At 43.3% G+C, this 22,548-nt stretch overlaps 1 protein-coding gene across 2 annotated transcripts in view; it reads left to right on the top strand.

Moving 5' to 3' along the window:
- LOC122796436 overlaps positions 1–22,548 on the top strand; it is a 2,401,740-nt gene that overhangs the window by 1,970,108 nt on the left and 409,084 nt on the right. For both annotated transcript variants that reach the window (XM_044064916.1, XM_044064908.1), the window contains exon 9: positions 18,232–18,358. In XM_044064916.1, the coding sequence (XP_043920851.1) occupies positions 18,232–18,358 (127 nt within the window). The remainder of the gene's footprint in view (positions 1–18,231; positions 18,359–22,548) is intronic.

The raw sequence follows: 22,548 nt of genomic DNA on the forward strand, positions 1-22,548 counted from the left end.
TGGGTCTGGCCTCGGCTGATGTCGCACTTCACCCGACGTCATAGCTGCTGTCAATTGGGTATAAAGGCATCAGCCGACGCCATTTTCCTGAGTCTTTCTTGCTGCGTGGCGCCCGAAGCAGAAGCTGTTCGCAAGTGCCGGTCGGTCAGAACCAGAGATTACTACTACCGAAGACTTCTAAAAAGCTAAGTACCCCGTTGGGGACTCTTTCTTGCCTCAGCCGATGTCAGAAAAAGTGAATAACTGTTTAACTTGTGGGAAACAAATACCTCATAAGGATTTCCACTCTTACTGCCTTCCTTGCTTAGGCCCAGACCACGACGTAGCAGCTTGTCTAGCCTGTGCTTCCTTCAACCGACGGACACTTAGGCGTCGGTCGGAGTTTGCAGAGGAGTTTTTCGGCTCCGCTTTTGCTTACAACATGCCATCGGAGACTCCGACTTCACAATTAGCTAAAAAGCGTAAGGAAAAGGACCGACACTCGCGGTCCGTGGTTCAACGGCGAGTGTCTCTGTTTCGGCTGAAACAGAGTCCTCGGTTCTTCCTTCGGCCGAAAGCATGCCTCCTACAACCAAGGCTTCATCCAGCATGGCTGAATCTGCTACTGAATTTCCACCTGCTCTTGCAGGTTCTCAGGATTTATCAGATACTATTCCCTTAGACATATCTACTCCTGCACGTGGAGCTGCTAGGCCACCTGCATCCATGTCAATTAAGGCTTTTTCTAGGGCTAAAGCAGCTAAATCTTCTAAGGCCGTGCCTGCTAAAACCCCCTCACACAGGCCTAGCTCTAGTACTCGAATGCTTAGCCTGGCAGAGGATCTCATTTCTTTGATCAGGGGATCCCAACCTCACCCTGACGGGGCCTCTCATCCCCCTCCAGAGAAGAGGCCTAGAGCAGAGCCCCCTGAGCCAGTTTCAACAGGTTATTCCTCTGATGATTCAGAAAACTCAAATCCTCCAGAATGCCCTTATTCTCCATATGAGGACTCTGACGCAGAAGACTCCATTCCTTCTGCCTCTCCTCCTGAGGAATTTTCTTTTGGGGAAACCTTGTATGCTATGAGAGAACAATTTCAATGGCAGGGCCAGGATTTTCCAGATTCTAGGAAAAGGCTTAGGACCTTTTTACATTTGCCACAGCATAGGCCTTTAGCCATTCCTCCAGTACTTACAGTTGTGGATGATGCATTTAATGATGCTTGTACTGCCCCTGACTCTCTTCCCCCGGCCCCTGCTAAGCCCAACAGATGCTACAGGGTTCCGGACACACATTATCACTTGTATAAGGCTCCTATTGCAGATCCTGAAACTATTTCACAGGGCCCCAAAGCTGTAGCAGCTGCCTCTGCCAAAAACCCCCTCCCCTCTGAGAGAGAATCTAGGGCATTAGAGAGATGGGGTAAAAAAGTTTATACTTCTGCTACTCTTTCGGCTAGGGCCTTAAACTGTCAATTCCTCATGATTCAGTATCAGGAATTTTTGTTAGATCAGATAACTAAAAAACTGTCCTCTCCTGAACCTTTAGACCGTAAGTCCCTTCAGGATTTGGTACATAACACTCAGCAGGTCAGTAATCATTCCTTAAAATGCGGCTATGATGCACTGGAGGCTTCCTTCAGATCAGCTATGACTGGTACAGTGGTCAGAAGGCATGCATGGTTAAAAGAGCAATCCTTACCAGACCACGTAAAGTCAAAGCTCCTAGATGCCCCCATGGAAAAACACAGTTTGTTTGGCTCCCCTGCACAGCAAGTGTTAAAGAAGGTGGAAGAAAAAGCAAAATCTGTCCAAACAGTCAAGGATTTCTTACAGGTCCAGCCTCCGAGGTTTAGTAGAAATTGGCCTTCTAAGAATTGGTCCTTTCCAGACACCACCAGAGCACAGAGAGGCAGAAATAGGCGCCCAAGAGGCAGAGGTCAATCCAGAGGTGCCTACAGGGGACGTCAGTGGCAGCCTAACAACCAGAGAAGTACTGCCACAGATCCAGCCACTACCACTTCCACAGGACAATCACAGTGACTTGGCTCTGATACCACCTACCAGGGAACAACTAGAAGCACCCTTAGGCGGAAAGCTAGCCTTATTTTCAGTAAACTGGCATTACATTACAGGAGACAAATGGATTTTACAGACAATAGACAAAGGTTACAGGTTTCACTTCCATACTCTACCAAGGAAGAGAGGAATGCCAAACCTACCACCAAACCAAAAGACAAACGCTCTAGAACAAATAGACCACTTATTAAGGATGAGAGCTATAGAAAAGGTACCATCTATGGAACAAGGACAAGGATTTTATTCCAGACTTTTCCTGGTACCAAGAAAGGAAAACCAATGGAGACCTATTCTCGACCTGTCCGCTCTGAACACATATCTCATTGTTCCAAAATTCAAGATGCTGACCCTACAGCAACTTCTTCCCATGCTGGGCAAGGAGTCTTGGCTGGTAACTCTAGATCTCAAGGAGGCATACCTGCACGTCCCCATACGACCAAATTGCAGAAGATACCTCAGAGTTCTTGCAGGATCAGAGCATTATCAATTCTCAGCATTGCCTTTTGGCTTATCTACTGTGCCCAGAGTATTCACAAAATGCCTGGCATCAGTAATTGCTCATTGCAGGCTTCAGGGAATTCAAATTTATCCATACCTGGACGACTGCCTGTTACAAGCGGACAACAAAAACAAATTAACAAAAGATTTGAGAAAGGTTATTCACCTATTGCAAGCCCTGGGATACACAGTCAACATAAAGTCAAGGCTGATACCATCCCAAAGGATAACTTTCTTGGGTGCAGAACTGGACACATCAAACCAAATGGCATTCCTCACAGCAGAAAAGCAAAAGCAACTACCACTCTATTTCATGGCATTAACAACGCAGAACCAGCTTACAGCAAGGAAAGTCCTGCAAGCCCTGGGTTACATGGCATCCTGCATAATATTGATTCCACATGCCAGACTACATATGAGGAAGTTGCAATGGTACCTAAGGAATTTATGGTCTCAGCACAAGCACAGCCTAGAAGCCCAAATTCCAATAATTCCATGCCTGAAGCAAGAATTCCACTGGTGGGCTCAGGCCTGTTAACTGAACAAAGGACTGCCGTTCCACAGCCCCCACCCAAGCCAGACTATCACCACGGACGCCTCAGACCTCGGTTGGGGGGCACACATGGTGGACAAGTGCATACAAGGCTTATGGACACAAGACCAGCTGAACCTACACATAAATCAAAAAGAGATGCTGGCAGTAAAGCAGGCAATTCAGACATTCAGACCGTTTCTTCAACAGGGTCATTTGCTGATAAGGACGGACAACACCACAGTTATGTGGTATATCAACAAACAGGGAGGCACACACTCATATCCTCTATGCCGGATGGCAATGGACCTCTGGAATGTGGCCCTGAACCTCAACATTCAGCTCAGGCCATATTTGTGCCAGGAAAAGAAAATATACTAGCAGACATCTTAAGCAGAACTACCACGGATGCCCACGAATGGATGCTGCATCCAGACATCTTCAAATCCATTACAAAGAAATGGGGACTACCAGAAATAGACCTGTTTGCATCCCCACACAACCACCAATTGAAAAAATTCTGCACAAGGACATACCACCCACTTGCTTGGAAGGTGGACTCCCTATCCTTCAGTTGGGAAAACCTGACGGCATATGCATTCCCACCTCTTCCTTTGATGCACAAAGTGCTACTGAAGATCAAAGAAGATCACCAAAGGATCATCCTGATAGCTCCAGACTGGCCGAGGCAGCATTGGTACCCACTACTGAGGAGTATGTCTCGGAAACACGCATGGCCTCTACCCCTAGTTCCTTTACTGCTAACACAGAACAACTTCAAAATTCTGCATCCAAACTTGAAAACACTGCAACTAGCTGCTTGGAACATTACATACAACAAAATAACCCAGATTTATCTCAAAGGGTTAAAGACATTATCCTGGAGGCTCGCAGACCCTCAACAAGGAAAACTTATTCAGCAAAATGGAAAAGATACCTCATTTGGAGTGCAGCAAAGGAGAAAATGTATCATTGGCAAACATAGCTAACATCCTGGAATATTTAGCAGAACTTTTCCACAATGGCCTGTCTTACTCCTCCATTAAGATTCATGCATCAGCAATTTCAGCAGAATACAACGTGGATCCTCCAGTCTTCTCACATCCTCTACTCAGGCAGTTTCTGAGAGGAATTAAAAATGTAAAGCCGCCAAGGAAGCCACCTTTACCTACATGGGACCTGAACTTTGTGTTAGAAAAGTTAACACTTCCCCCTTTTGAACCAGCATCAACAGCAGAATTACAGTTCTTATCTTGGAAAACTGCTTTCCTGCTTGCAATCACTTCAGCAAGAAGGGTTTCTGAATTACAGGCATTAATGGCAGTACAGCCCTTCCTTATCTTCCATCAGGATAGAATGTCCATGAGAACTAATCCTACTTTTATGCCAAAGGTGGTCTCCAGGGTATCATTAAACCAAGCAATCCACCTACCAACATTCTTCCCCAACCCACAGAACAGGGGGGAAAGACTACTGCATACCTTGGATGTGCACAGGCAATTGCGCTACTACCTGGACAGAACCAAGAACAATAGAAAAACTGACCAGCTTCTGGTAGCATATGCAACAGGAATGGAAGGAAAAGCAATTTCAAAACAGACAATCTCAAAATGGATAGGAAATTGCATTAGATTTTGTTACTCTTTTCATGGAAAGACAACTCCAGAAAACATCAGACCTCACTCCACAAGGGCTACAGCCACTACTACAGCTTTTACGAGGAGTGGCTACCAAAGACATTTTAGAGGCTGCTACTTGGAGCTCCGTGCATACATTTGCCAAGCATTATAATCTACCTTTATACTCCAGATCCCGAGCAGGTTTTGCCACTGCTGTTTTGCAAGGGATCTTAACTACACCATAATCATCTTAGTACCTCCTCCCCCAGTTTGGCTATGGTATTCTACCCATTTGTTAGGACTGCAGATGCATCCTTGAAGGACATAGTACAGTTTTGTACCTACCATAAATGTAGATGTCCGAAAGGTATGCATCTGCAGTCAGGATTACCCTCCCTCCTTCCCCTCTGTGGTACTCCTAGGGTATTTGCCCATCTTGTAGCTAGCTGGGGGAATCTATTATGGTGTATTTGTTTGTATATATGTACATACATGTTTCTTTTTATTTGCTCTCTACTGTTTCTAATAATTTACATTTATCCAAATTTAGCCTTCCTAGAGGGCACCTGGCATCTGGGGCAAGAAACACTGAGGAAAATGGCGTCGGCTGATGCCTTTATACCCAATTGACAGCAGCTATGACGTCGGGTGAAGTGCGACATCAGCCGAGGCCAGACCCAGACTTTGGAATCCGGCCGACCGAAGGGCTGCCTGAGGCAGGACAACCCATTTGTTAGGACTGCAGATGCATACCTCTCGGACATCTACATTGTTGGTAGGTACAAAACTGTACTTTGCTACAGGTGCATATGCAATCTGATATTGTAAGTCATCTGCAGTGGGCCTACTAGTATAATTTCCACTTTTGCAGTCCGTAGCTTACTTATTTTTTTCTACTTCTGGTTCTATACTTTATGGCTTAAATATCTTGCTGTTTTAAGGCCCATTGTATCAAATACTGAGCAAGAACAGCATGCATAGCCCCTGTGCCACTCATTTCTGTTCTGTAACTCACAATCTTCAGATCTTGAGCTTGATCCTAACTTCTCTTATGGCCAAAATCCCCCAGTCGATAATTTGAAAGTACAGGCCATTTAATTTCATGTGGCTACCAGATCACAAGTCTGTATGTACAATAGCACTCCCTTTGTTTTTTAGGAAAAGAGCATAGCATCAAGCATGCTGTAAGTGCCAGAGTTTTAATCCATCTATCCAAAGGTGAAAGACTAAAACTACAGGCCTAGCTTGTATCTTGCATGTCAGCTGTATTTGAGAGTGATTGAAGTAAAGTTTGCATGAGGATTCTTACATGATCCAAGGCTGTTGCAGGAGTATTGTGATGCAGCAAAGGACACAGAGGCAGATATCAGTCACAACCTTCTTAGAATGTTGTCAGATCTGCATTAAATAATTGGGAGTGGGGAGTGAGCTCATGCGTGTCCTCCACTCTGACATAATAGGCCCATGAAGGGGTGTATCGCTAGCAAAGACTTTAGATGCGTAAGACGCAGGATGTCAGCACTTTTAGTCCCCTGCTGAACAATGCCAGCTATGTTGGCATTGAGGAATAAAGCCCTGAGTGTGACCCAGGTGACTTCTAGATCTGTTAATAGCTCGGGTACTTTTTGGGGCTGATGTGAGAGGATAGGAGTAAACAGCAGAATCAGCCTGCCCATTCTGAGGGGGGTGGGTCCTGTCTGGCTGTGTTGTAGTTCTAGTAGAAACTTGCAAAAAAGACTCATACTAGAAGACATAGGCTTGCAGTCCCAAAATGGTAACAGTAGACCTTTGGGAGCATGCACAAGCCAGGGGAGGGCATTGAATTATCTATGGTGATGCGATCCCTGCATCATCTCTATGAGCAGGAGTTAGGACAGAGTTAGACTAGGGGAAAAATAATACCTTTGGCTATGACAGCTTGATTCAAGTTGCTGATTGGAGGGAGAGCCTGCTTGCTGAAGCTGCAAGCCTTTGTATGCATTTAGACTCCTCTTTTTTTTGGGGGGGGGGTAAGCCAGGCTCGCATGTCAGGTGGTATGGAGTGCTGTCAGTTGTGGTCATATTATGGCAACTGCTTCCATGTGCCCCAGTACAGGGATGAATGAGAGACATATTAGGCTATGGCAGGGGTGTTACAACTTCTGTATATGCTATCTCAAATGGTAACATCTGAGTGAGGGTAGACTTGATGGTTGGCAGGCATGGGGTCAAAAAAAGCATGGCAAATTATCCCATGCCAGATCCTACATCTGATCAGCCCTTCCCTAGAGATTAGCCTCTACAGTTCCCTATCACATGTTGAGTGGTAGTACTCAGGACTGAAGTCTTTCCCAAGGCCTTCCCTAAGTCCAAGGCTCTCCAGCCTGGTTGAATAGGATCCACTATTGTCTTTCACACCAGCAGGGCTTAAAGGACAACTGTCTGATGTCTACTCGGATCTGTCTTCCTGGGTGCAGGACCATGCCATTAGGAGAAATGGGCAAGTGCCATTTCTAGGCCATGACAGACAACATGGAGTTTAACTGTGGGTTCCCTCATCCTTTTTATCCTGCAAAGAGACTATGAGAACCAGAATGCATTTTTACTAGCACAAGTATCAACACTCAGAGTCCTTCCTCTTCTTCTCACCACCCATTAAATGAAGCTGACATTTGAAGAAATGTGGATTTCAGCCGCTTTACTTTCCCACGAATACATGTGTAAATGAGTAGCTGGCGAAGAAGTTTTCGTCATCACATCAGCATCACTGATCAGGGATGCTCATTCTTTGCAACCTGTAAGCAACTGTGTATCATTCCTTTAACTCCCAAGAAAGCAGGTGCCCTCTAGAAGTCTCTAGCCAAGTGGAGTAAGATCCTTCCCTAGCATCCTGGGGCTGACTCTTCTGTGATCTGTTGTGTGATATGTCCCAGAAATTAGAGCAGCTTTTCACCTTACTGCTTGATAAGGAGTCTAAAATGTTGTTCTTAGTGGCAAGGCAGTGTTTCTGTTTGCTGTATTGGTGCTCAGATCCTTGTTGTGTCTTGTGTGTTCAAGTTCCACTTCCCTGTCATGGTTCAGGCAGTTTTTGGCCTTTTCTGTGTCTGGGATAAAGGAATAATTGTCAAGACCTTTATCACTGCTTTTACTGTGAAACTGTTTGTGGTCCACTGCAATTAAGGCTGCAGTCATGCTGTGTGGCTAGGATGGCAAGCTCATGTATATGACTGTAGAGGATGATGTGGTTGAGGTTTGTTTAAGAATAACCTGGTGCAAGTCATCCTGGTCACCCTTCTGGAGGTGGTTCTCTGAGCAGTCTTCTCAAGATTTGAAGGAGGACCTCTAAATGGGATGTCTGTTGTAAAGGGTAAAGATTCTCACCTTGTCCAGTGATGCTGTTTTTCTAGATCAGACATAAGAAGGAGAAGCCCCCTTGCAGGTTAAGGAGGATCTCTGTTTCTTGCACTTTATTGCCTTCCTCCTTCAGCTCTTCTGGCCAAGTTGCCCTAGAGGGTGACTTCACCAATTCAACATTTGCATAACTGTCTGCACTCCAGAACTGGCAATGAAGATGACTATGTTTGCCCTGATTTGGAGAGCCGTCATAAAGGAGCGTAAGCTCTCAGCACAGTGGTAGATGGGTATGTCTTCAGGCCTTTCTTAGAGGGACTTTCCTCCTCCTTCATTCTTTTAAAGATCTGACACCTCCTTGGAATCAGACTATGATTTTACAAGTTCTGGTTCTTCCTGCCTTTGAACCCTCCACCAAAGTAGATTTAATTCTTATCATGGAAGACTGTTTTTCTGGTGGCTATCACTTCTGCAAGAAGAGTATCGATTAACTTACCAGTGTTTTTTCCTCCTTTCCAAAACAAGGGGGGATTATACTCTCCATCTAGTGGATGTTCACAGACAGTTGCTTTTTTACCTAGACAGAACTAAAACATTCAGGAAATCTGACCAGCTTTTTATGTTCTTTTTGTATACAAAAAGGGTAAACCATTTGCTAAGGCCACCTTAGGTAAATGGTTAAAGGATTGCATTTTGTTTATGAATCCAAAGGTGTGTCCCTCTACCTCACTGAGCCAGTAGATCTACTAGATCTATCGCAACTTCCCAAGCCTTTTTGGCCAAAGTTTCAATTAATATTTGTTCAGCTGCCTTGTGTTCTAATTATTCCCACACCTTCATTTCCCACTACAAACTTGAAATTGTGTTCAGAAGTAGAGCTGCTTCTGGTTCTGCAGTGCTCCGGAAAATACTTCCATGAAGGCCACCTAAGGTTGGTTGTAGCTTGGGACTATGTCCCACAGGTCAAGGAAGAATGAAAATGACATCATCAGATAAAGAAGTTATGTAGTTAACATAACGTTCCATGTGTGTTGTCTTTTTCATTCTTCCTTGAACTTCCCTCCCTCCTTTTCCCCTGTCCATGTTGTGGATGACCTGAAAGGTATGTTTTTAGGGACCTCTGTTCCTTGTTGAGCTCCTGTTCTTTCTCTGTTTATTTATTGGTAACTGTCAGTATTGATGAATATTATATTTAAGATGATATTATTGATAAACTTGGTAGCAGCAAACTTGATCTGAGTTAACTAGAGGAGCGAGGCATTATGGGTAGGAGAGGAGCTTGAGCTTTGGAGTCTAAGCTTTTGTAAGCGACCGAGTCAGATCCGAAGCCCACAGGTTGAGGAAGAATGAAAAATGCAACACAGATGGTACGTTATGGTAAGTACATAACTTTGATTTTTGTTTTTTCCTTTCTTTTGTGGCCATTGTCTTATTGTTAACTGTTTACTTAAAATTTTGCTTACCATAATAAGTTTGTTTTTAAATGTATGGCTGTAGTGGACTATATTAGAAGGTCCATACATTTATGTACCTTTTTGACAGGGGTCCAGGGAAGTAAATATTATGGTAAGAAATAGCCAGGGAATTGTTATGGCTAGGCTTGTAGCCTAGTACCAACCTATGAAGATTTGCCCACGATTTTTTTTTTTTTATTTTTGGATTCCAGTAGATCTTCTGCCCACTTACTAGGACCTAACAATTTGATTATTTCACTGGTACTTTAAATCTTCATTTGGAATTTTAGTTTTATATAGTTTGTAAAACCTTTTGTAACATTTAGTGAAACAAAAACCAACATAGGAGTTCCAGAGTTGAAAGAGTACTTGAATCTGGGATAAAAGAGTTGGGAAAGACTGAAGCTTTGGTTACCACAATTGTCATTTGATAATGTGGGGTGCTGCAAATTGATGCCCAGAACAGGAGAGTATAAAAAGGGTCATTCTGATGACGTACTTTATTACATTCCCTGGAATGCTTTCTTCTGCTTCAAGTGTTCCGATTCCCAGCCCTGTGTAACTGAACTGCAAACTTCACGACCCAAGGACAAAATGCCAACCAGAGCAGTCAATAAATCCTTTATTGGAAAGCCACAACACTTAAAAACAAGCATTTTTCAAGGAACTTGAAAAAGCTCGGTACTGCATCGAGCGAAAGCGCTTGTTTTTAAGTGTTGTGACTTTCCAATAAAGGACTTATTGACTGCTCTGGTTGGCGTTTTGTCATTGGGTTGTGAAGTTTACTCTTCTGGTTCTGTTCACATTTCGTTTCTTTGAACTGCAAACTTTGTTCTTTTCAAGTAAGAAATGAAGATTAAAATGTTCAATCGCATGGTTCACATTTTGCATGCATGCACATTACTTCCCATCTCATGTGCTGGACTCTACACATCTTAATGATGTGAATAGGTGGACATTTCTTTCCCATAACTGTACTAAGAAATGAGACACTGCTGTTATTTCTCTTGCTATAATGCAGAGCTAACTGCTTTGTATGTCAAAGTACTGCAGGAACTGCTCTGTGTGTGTCAAGATTCAGAAGTACATAGACCGTACACAGATAAACACAGAAGGACAGTGCCTCTTCATCAGTGAAATCAGTGTCTGAGTCTGTGCTTGTATTAGTGCAGTTCTCCATTTTCTTACTCTGAAAAAAAACCACACTGTAAAACTGAGAGCTGACCATTTTCCAATACCTTAATTCACACTGTGCCCTCACGCAAGTATTGTATGGATGATGTCCTTCATGGATGCATCTGCAGTCATAACAACTGGGTTGTCCTGTCGTCAGGCAGCCCTGCAGTCGGCCGGATTCCAAAGTCCAGGTCCGGCTTCGGCTGATGTCGCACTTCACCCGACGTCATCTCTGCTGGTCTCCGGGTATAAAAGCATCAGCCGACGCCATTTTCTTCAGTCTTTCTTGCCGCGTGGCGCCCGAAGCAGAAGCTGTTCGCAAGTGCCGGTCGGTCGGATCCAGAGATTTCTACTACCGAATACTACAACGAAGACTTCTAAAAAGCTAAGTACCCCGTTGGGGACTCTATCTTGCCACAGCCGATGTCAGAAAAGTGAATAACTGTTTAGCTTGTGGGAAACAAATACCTCATAAAGATTTCCACTCTTACTGTTTCCCTTGTTCAGGCCCAGACCACGACGTAGCAGCCTGTTCGGCCTGTGCTTCATTCAACCGACGAACGCTTAGGCGTCTGTCGGAGTTTGCTGAACAGTTTTTCGGTTCAGAATTTGCGTACATTATGCCGTCGGATCCTCCGACTACCCAAATTGTTAAGAAATAAAGAAAAGACCGACACTCGCGGTCCACGGTTTCGGCCGAAACCATGGTGAAGCAAACGCTGAGTGTCTCGGTTTCGGCCGAAACCGAGAAAACTGATCAAAGCACAGCTGAATCTTTGACTACTTCTGAGGTTCCTGCTACATTACTTGAATCGGCCTCTGAAATTTTACCTACTACAGTGGTTTCTAGTGAATTATCAGACACCATCCCTTTGGATGTCTCTACCCCAGCACGTGGTGCTGCTAGGCCTCCTGCAGCCATGTCCATTAAGGCCTTTGCCAGGGCTAAAGCAGCCAAGTCTACTAAATCAGTGCCTGTTAAACCCCCCTCAACCAGGCCTACTCCTAGTTCACAAATGCTTACTCTGGCAGAAGATTTAATATCCTTAATTAGGGGATCTCAATCTCACCCAGACAGGGCCTCTCAGCCCCCAGAGAAGAGACCTAGGGCAGAGCCCCCCGAGCCTGTGTCCTCTGATGATTCTGCGGATGACTCAGATATTACAGACCAGCCAGAGGCTCCTTTCTCCAATTATGAAGACTCAGATGCTGAAGAATCCATCCCAGCTGCTTCTCCACCTGAAGAATTCTCATTTGGGAAACCTTACATGCCATGAGAACAATTGCAATGGCAGCAACAGGATTGCTCAGATTCCAGAAAAGACTTAGGACTTTTCTGCACCTTCCACAACACAGGCCCTTAGCTATACCTCCTGTCCTCTCTGTTGTGGACGATGCCTTTAATGATGTCTGCTCTGCACCAGACTCCTTACCTCCTGCCCCTGCCAAACCAGACAGATTTTACAGGGTACCAGACACGCATCATCACCTATACAAGGCCCCACTTGCAGACCCCGAAACTATTTCCCAGGGGCCTAAGGCAGTAGCCTCGACCACAGCAAAAAACCCTATTCCTTCTCAAAGGGAAGCCAGGTCTTTAGATAGATGGGGCAAAAAAGTTTATACCTCAGCTACTCCACATGATACAATACCAAGAGTTTATGCTTGATCAGTTAACTAAAAAACTATCATCTGATGACTCTATAGATAAGAAATATGTATTAGAAATGGTAAATAACATACAACAGGTTAGTAACCATTCCTTAAAATGTGGCTATGATGCACTGGAGGCTTCATTTAGATCAGCCATGACTGGCACAGTGATAAGAAGACATGCATGGCTGAAGGAACAAGTCTTACCGGATCATGTTAAAGCTAAGTTATTAGATGCTCCTATGGATAAGACCAGTTTGTTTGGTACACCTGCCCAGCAGGTAATGAAGAAAATGGAAGAAAAGGCAAAATCTGTTCAAACGGTTAAAGATTTCTTGCAGGTTCAGCCCCCAAGGTTTAGCAGGAACTGGCCTGCCAAAAATTGGGGTCCTTTCCTGACTCCACAAGATCCCAAAGGGGCAGGAATAGACGTTCCAGAGGCAGACACCAATCCAGAGGAGGTGCCTACAGAGGACGACAGTGGCAAGGTAATAACAGAGGTACAGACTCAGCCATTACCACTACAACGGCACAATCACAGTGACTTAACTCTACATCCGCCTACCAGGGAACAAATAGCAGCTCCATTAGGCAGAAAATTAACCTTATTTTCGAAAAACTGGCACTACATCACAAAAGACAAGTGGATTTTGCAAACCATAGACCAAGGTTACCGATTCCACTTTCACACTTTACCAGTCAAAAGAGGAATGCCAAACCTGCCTCCAAATCAAAAAACAGAAGCTCTACAGCAGATAATGCAATTAGCAAAGATGAGAGCTGTGGAAAGAGTGCCAATAACAGAACAAGGCAAAGGATTTTACTCCAGACTACTCCTAGTTCCAAGAAAGGAAAAAAGTTGGAGACCTATTCTCGACCTGTCCACCTTAAATACATACATCATTGTCCCAAAATTCAAAATGCTGACCCTACAGCAACTTCTTCCCATGCTGGGCAAGGAGTGTTGGCTGGTAACTCTAGATCTCAAGGAGGCATACCTGCACGTCCCCATTCGACCTATTTGCAGAAGATACCTCAGATTTCTTGCAGGATCAGAGCATTATCAATTCTCAGCATTGCCCTTTGGCTTATCTACTGCCCAGAGTATTCACAAAATGCCTGGCATCAGTAATCGCCCACTGCAGACTACAGGGAATCCAAATTTATCCATACCTGGACGACTGCCTGCTACAAGGGGACAACAAAAGCAAGCTGACAACAGATTTACAAAGGGTCATTTACTTGCTACAAGCACTGGGATACACAGTCAATTTACAAAAGTCAAGGCTGATACCATCCCAAACTAGGACATTCCTGGGCGCGGAATTGGGCACTGTAAAACAAATGGCATTCCTAACCGCAGAAAAACAAAAGAACTCCCTCTTTACTTCTTGGCTCTAACAAAACAGAACAAGTTAACAGCAAGAAAGGTCCTGCAGGCCTTGGGCTACATGGCATCATGCATAATCTTGGTTCCACATGCCAGACTACATATGAGAAAACTACAGTGGTACCTAAGGAATTTATGGTCCCAACACAGGCACAGCCTAGAAGCAGAAATTCCACTAATCCCATGCCTAAAACAGGAGTTCCTATGGTGGGCACAGGCATGCCAGTCAAACCCAGGCCTACCCTTTCACAGCTATCGAGCAAGCCAGACCATCACAACAGGCGCCTCAGACCTAGGATGGGGGCTCACATGCTGGACAAATGCGTGCAAGGATTGTGGACGGGATCAACTCCACCTGCACATCAACCTAAAAGAAATGCTGGCAGTAAAACTGGCAATCCAAAATTTCAGACCATTTCTCAAAGAGGGCCATTTGATGATAAGGACAGGCAACACCACAGTAATGTGGTACATCAACAAGCAGGGAGGCACTCATTCATACCCCTATGCAGAATGACTTTGGAGCTTTGGAACCTGGCACTCAGCTACAACATCCAGTTACAGGCAATATTTGTACCGGAAAGGACAATACTCTAGCAGACATATTGAGCAGAACCACATCGATGCCCACGAATGGATGCTACACCCGACATCTTCAAGACCATCTCAAAGAAATGGGGAAGACCACAGATAGATCTATTCGCTTCCCTCTCAATCACCAACTCAAAAAATTCTGCACAAGGACATTCCACCCACTTGCATGGAAAGTGGATTCGCTCTCTTTCAGCTGGAAAGGCCTAACAGCATATGCATTTCCACCTCTTCCCTTGATACACAAGGTATTACTAAAAACCAAGGAGGAACGACCAAGGTTAACCCTGATAGCTCCAAACTGGCCAAGACAACACTGGTACCCATTACTGAGGAGCATGTCTCGGGACAACATGTGGCCAATACCCCTGATGCCTTTGATGTTAACTCAGAACAACTACAGCAGCATGCATCCAACCTAAAAGCGCTGCAACTGACTGCCTGGAACATCACATAGCAGCAACTAACCCAGAACTTTCACAAAGGGTTAAAGACATTATCCTTGAAGCCCGTAGACCTTCAACAAGAAGGAACTATGCAGGAAAATGGAAAAGGTTTGTCATTTGGAGCACTGAAAGAGGAAAAGATGTGTCAATTATAGATATGGCTAACGTTCTGGAGTATCTGGCAGAGCTTCTACATACAGGCCTGTCCTATTCCTCCATCAAGATACATGCATCAGCTATTTCAGCAGAATACAGCTTTGATCCACCTGTCTTTTCACATCCTTTACTCAGGCAGTTCCTCAGAGGAATCAAGAATGTAAAACCTCCAAGGAAACCACCATTGCCAGCTTGGGATTTGAACTTTGTGCTAGAAAAATTGACACTCGCACCTTTTGAACCAGCAGCAACAGCAGACCTACAGCATCTATCATGGAAAACTGCTTTCCTACTGGCAATAACCTCAGCAAGGAGGGTCTCTGAACTCCAGGCCCTAATGGCGGTACAGCCCTTCCTAATCTTCCACCAAGATAGAGTGTCCATGAGGGCTAATCCTACGTTTATGCCTAAGGTGATATCCAGAGTGTCTTTAAACCAGGCAATCCACCTACCTACCTACCTTCTTTCCCAACCCACAAAACAGGGGGGAAAGATTGCTGCATTCCTTGGATGTACATAGACAGTTACGCTACTACCTGGACAGAACAAAAAGTAGCAGAAAAACTGACCAGCTTTTTGTAGCCTATGCAACAGGAAGGGAAGGAAAAGCAATTTCCAAACAGACAATCTCCAAATGGATAGGAAATTGCATACGGTTCTGCTACTCCTTCCATGGAAAACCAATTCCACAGAACATAAGGCCTCATTCTACAAGGGCAACAGCCACTACCACAGCCTTCCTATGAGGTGTGGCAACAAAGGACATTATTGAGGCGGCTACTTGGACCTCCGTGCATACATTTGCCAAGCATTATAACTTACCAATGTACTCCAGATCCCGAGCAGGGTTTGCCACTGCTGTGCTGCAAGGGATCCTAACCACACCATAATCTAATTTTTCCTCCTCCCTTAGTTGGCTATGGTATTCTACCCAGTTGTTATGACTGCAGATGCATCCATGAAGAACATAGTACAGTTGTGTACACTTACCATAAATGTAGATGTTTGAGTGTATTCACTGTTGCAGTCCTAGTTACCCTCCCTCCAGCCCCCTGACTTCTCTTGGCTCTATTTCTCCTTATGGTTGGTATGTCTATTTTTTCTTGTGTATTTGCTTTTTGATGGGGGTTTTACCATACCATTTAATTACTTCCTATTGTGGGGTCACCTGACATCTGGTACAAGAAAAACTGATTTAATGGCGTCTGCTGCTTGTATTTATACCCCTGACAACCTGACGTCAAGGAACAGGTGACAGCATCTGACGCAGAAATCCAAAGACTCTGGTATTCAGGTGGGCTGAGGGCTACCTGCAGGCAGATAACCCAAATGTGATGACTGCAGCAGTGAATACACTTGAACATCTACATTTATGGTAAGTGTACACAACTGTACTTTTCCTGCTTCCGCCGCCTCCTTCACTTGCAGCCACTCATTGATGCCAGCACATTGTGTTTAATCTCACTTCCACCCAGTGTTTCTTCTAAACATGAGACAGTGTCAGTGGTGATGTGGGACTTGTATCAAATGGTTAAAAAATGAAAAAAAATCCTTCTACAGCAGATGTACATTGACAAGCAGGAGCAGCAAGATAGCAGTGCAAAGTGCCCAAAATTGGAACTTAACAAGGATGTTAGTTTTGGGCATTTGTAGATCTGTAAAGATTACAGTGCCTAACATTACCTGATGTGTTGGTGCCACATTATACTCAGTGTGTATATCTGTGCATTCAGGTGTTGTGTATGTGCTATGCTATGGTTAAGTGAAGCAATTTTCCATGCATCATGAAATGGGCTCAGATCTACTACTTTCTTTTACATGGGAAGGCAAACGTTTGACATTTTTATGCAGTGTGTTTGCACCCTGTACCCCTTAACTTGTATAGCCAACTCTGAGGTCACACAATCTCAGGGTAATAAGATATAAATGTAGAGTTGAGCCTGTTCAAAAAAATCATGGTTCACTAAAAAGTGAGATGAGTTAGCAAGTACTATGCTATACCAAATACTGAGTAGAAACTAGTTATGTAGCTGTATATTTGTGTTTTTCTGTGATGCTGCTAAGTGGAAATATTAACTCTTGGCCAGCTGCTTAATAGCGTATCGGTACTGAACATTTCTTGAGAAGGGCAGTACTGCAGGTTCAAGCCAGTGTGCAGGAGTTTTTTTGAGAGGGAGTTGGAACTGGCATAATGGTTAAGGTGTTTACCTCACACAGAGTACAGGGTTTGATTCTCACTTTTGAGGGAAATTGACTAGGCTTAAAATGTCCAACAAGGACAGCTAGCCTAGTACTTCACTATGAACCTATAGCTATGTAGTCATTCTGAAAAACTGATTAGGGATGGTGTTGCAAGGTTGCTAAACAAATAGACAAACTGAGCATGTGAATGTGACTGAAGTGTATGGATAATTGCAACAGCCTGCCCAAAAAATGTACAAGGGCATAAAACAATCAAATTTATAAGTATATGGGAGAGTTGTAAGGCATTTCATATCAGAGGTGAGTAAAAAGAAGTAAGCTAAAATTGTTGAGCCATATTTGGCCCTGATTATGCAGCAGTCAGAGTCTGACTAGCGGCTTGGCTGCCTGTAGGACTTGACCAGGGAGGGTGCAAGTGAACTGCTGCTGCTGGCTCCCCTATCCTGAAGAGAATGAGGTGGTTCTGGCTCACCCCGTGGGTGAGACTTTGCAGGGATCAGTAAGTGTTCCCCTGGTGGAGTTCTGAGACGTTCAAGTTTTTACTGCCATAGTGCATTCATACTAAATAGTAGAGGGGAAACTAGCATGCATAGCACTCTTCCCCTCAGGAGGCAGCAATTGTGGGCTTAGGCTATTGCTGGGGGGGGGGGAGTCCAGTGGGGAAATTGTGGGTCACCCCCAGAACCAACAAGGTGGCCTGTTCTCTACCACCTGACTCTCCTAAGGGAGCCAAAGTGATGATGGAGGTTCCCCTGACATGAAAGCTGTAGGCCTCTTGCCTAGCCTGAGAATGCACAACTGCTCTTCTCTTAGAATGATTGGAACAGGTGGTCAGAGGTAGTTGAACTACCGGCAAGGTCCTGGAAGGATCAAAATAAATGTATTTATTCATTTATTTATCTCCAGTTGGTTTCAGTATTTGTATATCTTAGTGTTTTTTAATAGTCTGGACACTGAAGTATCTTTGTAAAAGGATTAGATGATGTGTAGAGTTCTTAAATATTAAAGATAGTATGTTCTTTATTGTTGCCATCATCGTCATTATTGCTTCTTGACTGGACTCGCAAGAGAAACACTGTCTCCAGGAAAAAAAATGATTTTATTTATACTTTGTCATTTTTTCTAGATGGCTTGTATATGAACTTGCTCATTTCCAAGGAATGCATTCCATTTTGGAAGCTGGTGAATATTCTAATCCAGAGGCATGGGGTATGCAAGAGCCATATATCGGATCCCTTCGACCACTAAAAATGGTAACATTTTGATTTGTTCAATTCTGAAACGAGAATGCTGTATACCTACACACGGTTTCATTTTTAGCTTTTAAAATGTGATTACTGCACAGTACTTTACATATTAAATAATTACATAGTGCAGACAGTAATTTCACATGTATTTTTTGTCCCCTCCTTTTCAACGATCAGACTCTGTACATTTTTGCAGTAAGTGTTATCGCAGTATATTGTTCAGGTCCGCTCTGTTTTAAAACTGTGTTCTGTAGTGCTGCAAATGCTGCCAGCATTATCAGCTTTGTTGTGTATGTCTAACCACTGTTAGCCCTGATTTATGTAGCATATGCCTGAGAGTTGTTCCTTTTAGTGATTCATATATATATACTCAGTTATTTGCCTTGGTTTGTGTAGTGTACATTTGATCCATCCATGTGTGTAACGTCTGACCCTTACTCTCAATCTGCCCAGTATATGTTGTAGAAGTTCTACTGCTCCTGCTGTGACTAGTCCTAGGATGGTGACTGGGGGGGGGGGTCACAGTGTTGCGCTGCAGAACCAAGTTTAGCTGAAAACAAACTGGATTTTGTGCAATAGTGTGGTGATTCTGCCAAGCTGACATTTCAGGTTTTATAGCTGTTTTCATCTGGATATTGATTTTAACATCCTTTGTAAAATAAATAAATAAATAATGCAGAGAAAGTCTGGTATGGAGTTTTTAATAAAAACTGAACAAATCACTAAAGGCAGTTTAAAGCCCGCCTTAAGTTTAACTTTAGTGATTTTTATTTAAAGTAAATGAAAACCATTTTTTTCTGTGGAGAAATTGTATTTATTTTACTTTGTGGTGCTGGCAAAGTGTTTTAAGTGCTTTTTACTGTCTGTTTTTAAAAAAGTGACTTGTAAAGACTTTTACCAGCATTTCCAGTTTGTTTTCCCCAGGAACGAGGCACCATCTTTGCCTTACCAGGGAATAATCTGTCAGTCCCATGGTTGGTCCTTCTTCCAGCCACAAAAAGAAAAAGTTAATAAAGCACCCTTTGCTATCACAGCAGGCTGGCAATTTGCCTCCGCCACATCTGGGTGACTCTGCTCTGGCCATTAGTTGTACCACAGACCACTCATTTTTTGCCCCGGTTCCTTCTGGTGTAACACCTATAAACCACTAGGGACTGGAGGTTAGCCAAGTCTCCCACAGCTGTTGGGGTCCTTTCAGTGAACAGTGGAGGGCTACTCATCAGTACTGGGAGAGGGAACAGGGGGAAAGCTTTCCTGTTTTGTCAGAATGTTGTGCCCATTACTGGGGAAGCTGCTGCTGCCATTAATAACACTGTTGGTCCCATTTTTCCTGTCAAATGAAACTGGGAACTAAACATGTGTCTAAACCTCAATTTTCCTTAGACAGGAGTAGTTTACTGAGTCTTGCTCATGGTTTATTTCAGGTTCTTGATCCTTCTTGTAAAGTAGTTTCAGGTAAATGAAAGAAGGGATACTTCCTTTCCTGAGCAGACTCAACATCCTGAATATGGACAGGAGGATTTAGGGCAGATACAGAGTTTTCTCCTCAGGTTTCTGATTGACTCTGAGGAGAGAACAGTTTCTGTCCCTGTAAGGGGGGGGGGGGTCTTTCTCTTAGACTATTTTTAAAATGTGCAAGTGTTTTCTGTAGGAGAACACTGAGGTTTCTGGGTCACTAAGAAAATACCATGACCTGTTAAAGAAGGAATTTCCAGAACCTGCACCCATTCCTCCATTTCTGTCAGCTATAGAGAATGTTTGTGTTACTACCTGCAGTTTTTCTGATACTCTGCCAGCTGCCCATAAAAAGGCAAATAGGATGTGCACAGTTCTTATGCTTTTCTACGTCCTTCCCAAACCTGATCCAGCAGCTATAGCTTTTGTTGCTCCTGCTGCTGCTAAACCTTTAGGGAATTTCAATCCTACTACTTCTGGTAAGGATGGGGAGATTATAAGTATGGGAAAAAGTGTATGCTTCTGCAACTTTTATTTTCAGAATTTTGAATTGTCATGTTCATATGTTAAGGCATGTCCTGACTAATTGTGAAAGCACGATGATTGTTTTATCTGCAGTGTCATCTTGTGAGGAAAAATTTGCATTAAATAATTTCTTCTATTGTTTAAGTCACTACTCGTTACATACAGTGTGTGTATGGCACTGTTGATACTTGAAGGGTTATGGCCACTGGTACTTTTTTGAGGAGGTTTGCATTGCTGTGTTCTCAGAACCACCCAGATGATGATGAGATTTTAACTTCTTTTGATAAAGATTTAATTTTTGGCCCCTCTGCTGCAGAAGTGATCAAAAAGTGTGGTGAAAGGGGTAAGTTGCTGCAGGGAATGTCTAAGATTATTCAGCACTCCTTTTCCAGTTCCCGAACTCCTCATCCGGTTTCTGTTGGAAATAAAATTATTAGTGTCAACACAATGCAGGTAAACAGATTTTTAAGAAGTTGCAAGGAGGTTCCAAGCAGAAGCCTGGAAACTCCCAAAACCTAAAACAGTTCAGTAAGTCAGAATGAGTGTTTGAGACTTTGTTCCCTTTTCCCACTGTGGCACACCTTTTTTCTTTTTTCAGAAAATCTGAATCTCCACTTTTCACTTTGGCAGCAAATAGTTTTAGACAAATGGGTTCTGAAGATCATTCGTCAAAATCACAGAAGACAGTGTGAGGAAAGCCCTTCTTTCCAGGGGGGGGTAATTCCTTATTCAAAAGACCACACTGTTTTGTTTCCATCAGCCCTTCATCAAATGCTGTTTTAAATAGTGATGGAACCAGTTCTTCCATCCCAGGCAGGAAAGGGATTTTATTCAAGGATGTTTTTTGTGCCAAAGAAAAAAAGTGCTTGGAGACCAGTTCCTGTCTGTGATCGTGTCCAAATTCAAATTGATATCACTTCACTACCCTTTTCCTCATTCAAGTTTCCTGGTGACACTAAATTTAAAAGGAGCTTACCTTAACATTCCTATTCTTGCAGACTTCAGGTATTTAAAGTTTTGTAAGTCTGGATCATATTATCAGTTGTCTGCCTTATCCTTTAGACTATCCACTGCACCAAGAATGGTCACAGTGTCCAGCTTTAGTTGTAGCTCATTGTAGGCTATAGGGTAGCCACACTTTTCCATAATCTGATGACTTGCTTATCTTTGTAGAGTCTTTCTCAAAGTGTCGGTGTCAGGAATATCTCTCTTGGGTGAGATATCTCTTACACAAGCTGGGATTCCCAGAGAACATTCAGAAGTCTTTCTTGAGTTCCTCAGCACAGGATTGTATTTTCTGGGATATCAACTAGACACCACAGTTCAAAAAACTTTTCTTCCTAAGGGAAAAAAAATAAAGATGTGTCTTGATCTATTTCTATGGTTTTCCACTTAGACTTCAGTCTCTTTGAGAAAATACATCAGGATTTTGGCTCTCAAGACTTATGTGATTTTTATGATACCCATGGCAAAGACCCTACATGAGAAGGATACAGTGGTATCTGAAGTGTGTTTGGTTCCAGCTCTAAAACCCTTTGTTTTTTAGATCCCAGTGTTGAGTATATGTCAGAAAAGAAATCACTTAGGACACAGCAAAATCATTAGAGATATAATTTCATAACACACTTTCACTCGACAGGCATCCTACATTCTGTCAGAGCAAAATTGGGTGGCAGACAAGTTGAATGGACAAGGGCAGACCATCAGGAATGGAAGCAGATCTGGGGGCCTTCCAAGATTTGGTCCATCTTTTGTGAATTCCTCAAGTAGACCTCTTTGTCTCCTATCTGAACAGACTTCCTTCCACTTCCCTAATGTTATAAGCTAGGGCAATTTACTTACACAGCTAAATCAACTGCATCATTGATCAATGTGCTGAACCATAGTATAGTTGTGTAAGTAAACTTACCTTAACATTAGATGTTCCAATGATCACTGCTGCAGTAGTCGCTGCCTCCCTCATTTTTTATAGAGCACCACATCTAGAATTCCCTCTAGATTTTGTAAATTGTGAGGATTTTATTTCAAATGAACATTTATTAATGTGATTACACAGATGGGAATGGGGACAAAGACTGTATCTTTTGACATTTTCTCTTCATTTCATCTTCCTCTTTGTACCTTTTGCTGTTAATTTTATCTCCAATTAGTTTAATTCAAATTATTGTATCTCTTTGAATTCTTTTGAAGTAGCACATGGCTGAAAGAATGTAGGG

The sequence above is a fragment of the Protopterus annectens genome, chromosome 1.part0 (genome assembly GCF_019279795.1).
Source record: "Protopterus annectens isolate FY-2018-M chromosome 1.part0, PAN1.0, whole genome shotgun sequence".
In the NCBI taxonomy this organism is placed as follows: Eukaryota; Metazoa; Chordata; order Ceratodontiformes; family Protopteridae; genus Protopterus; species Protopterus annectens.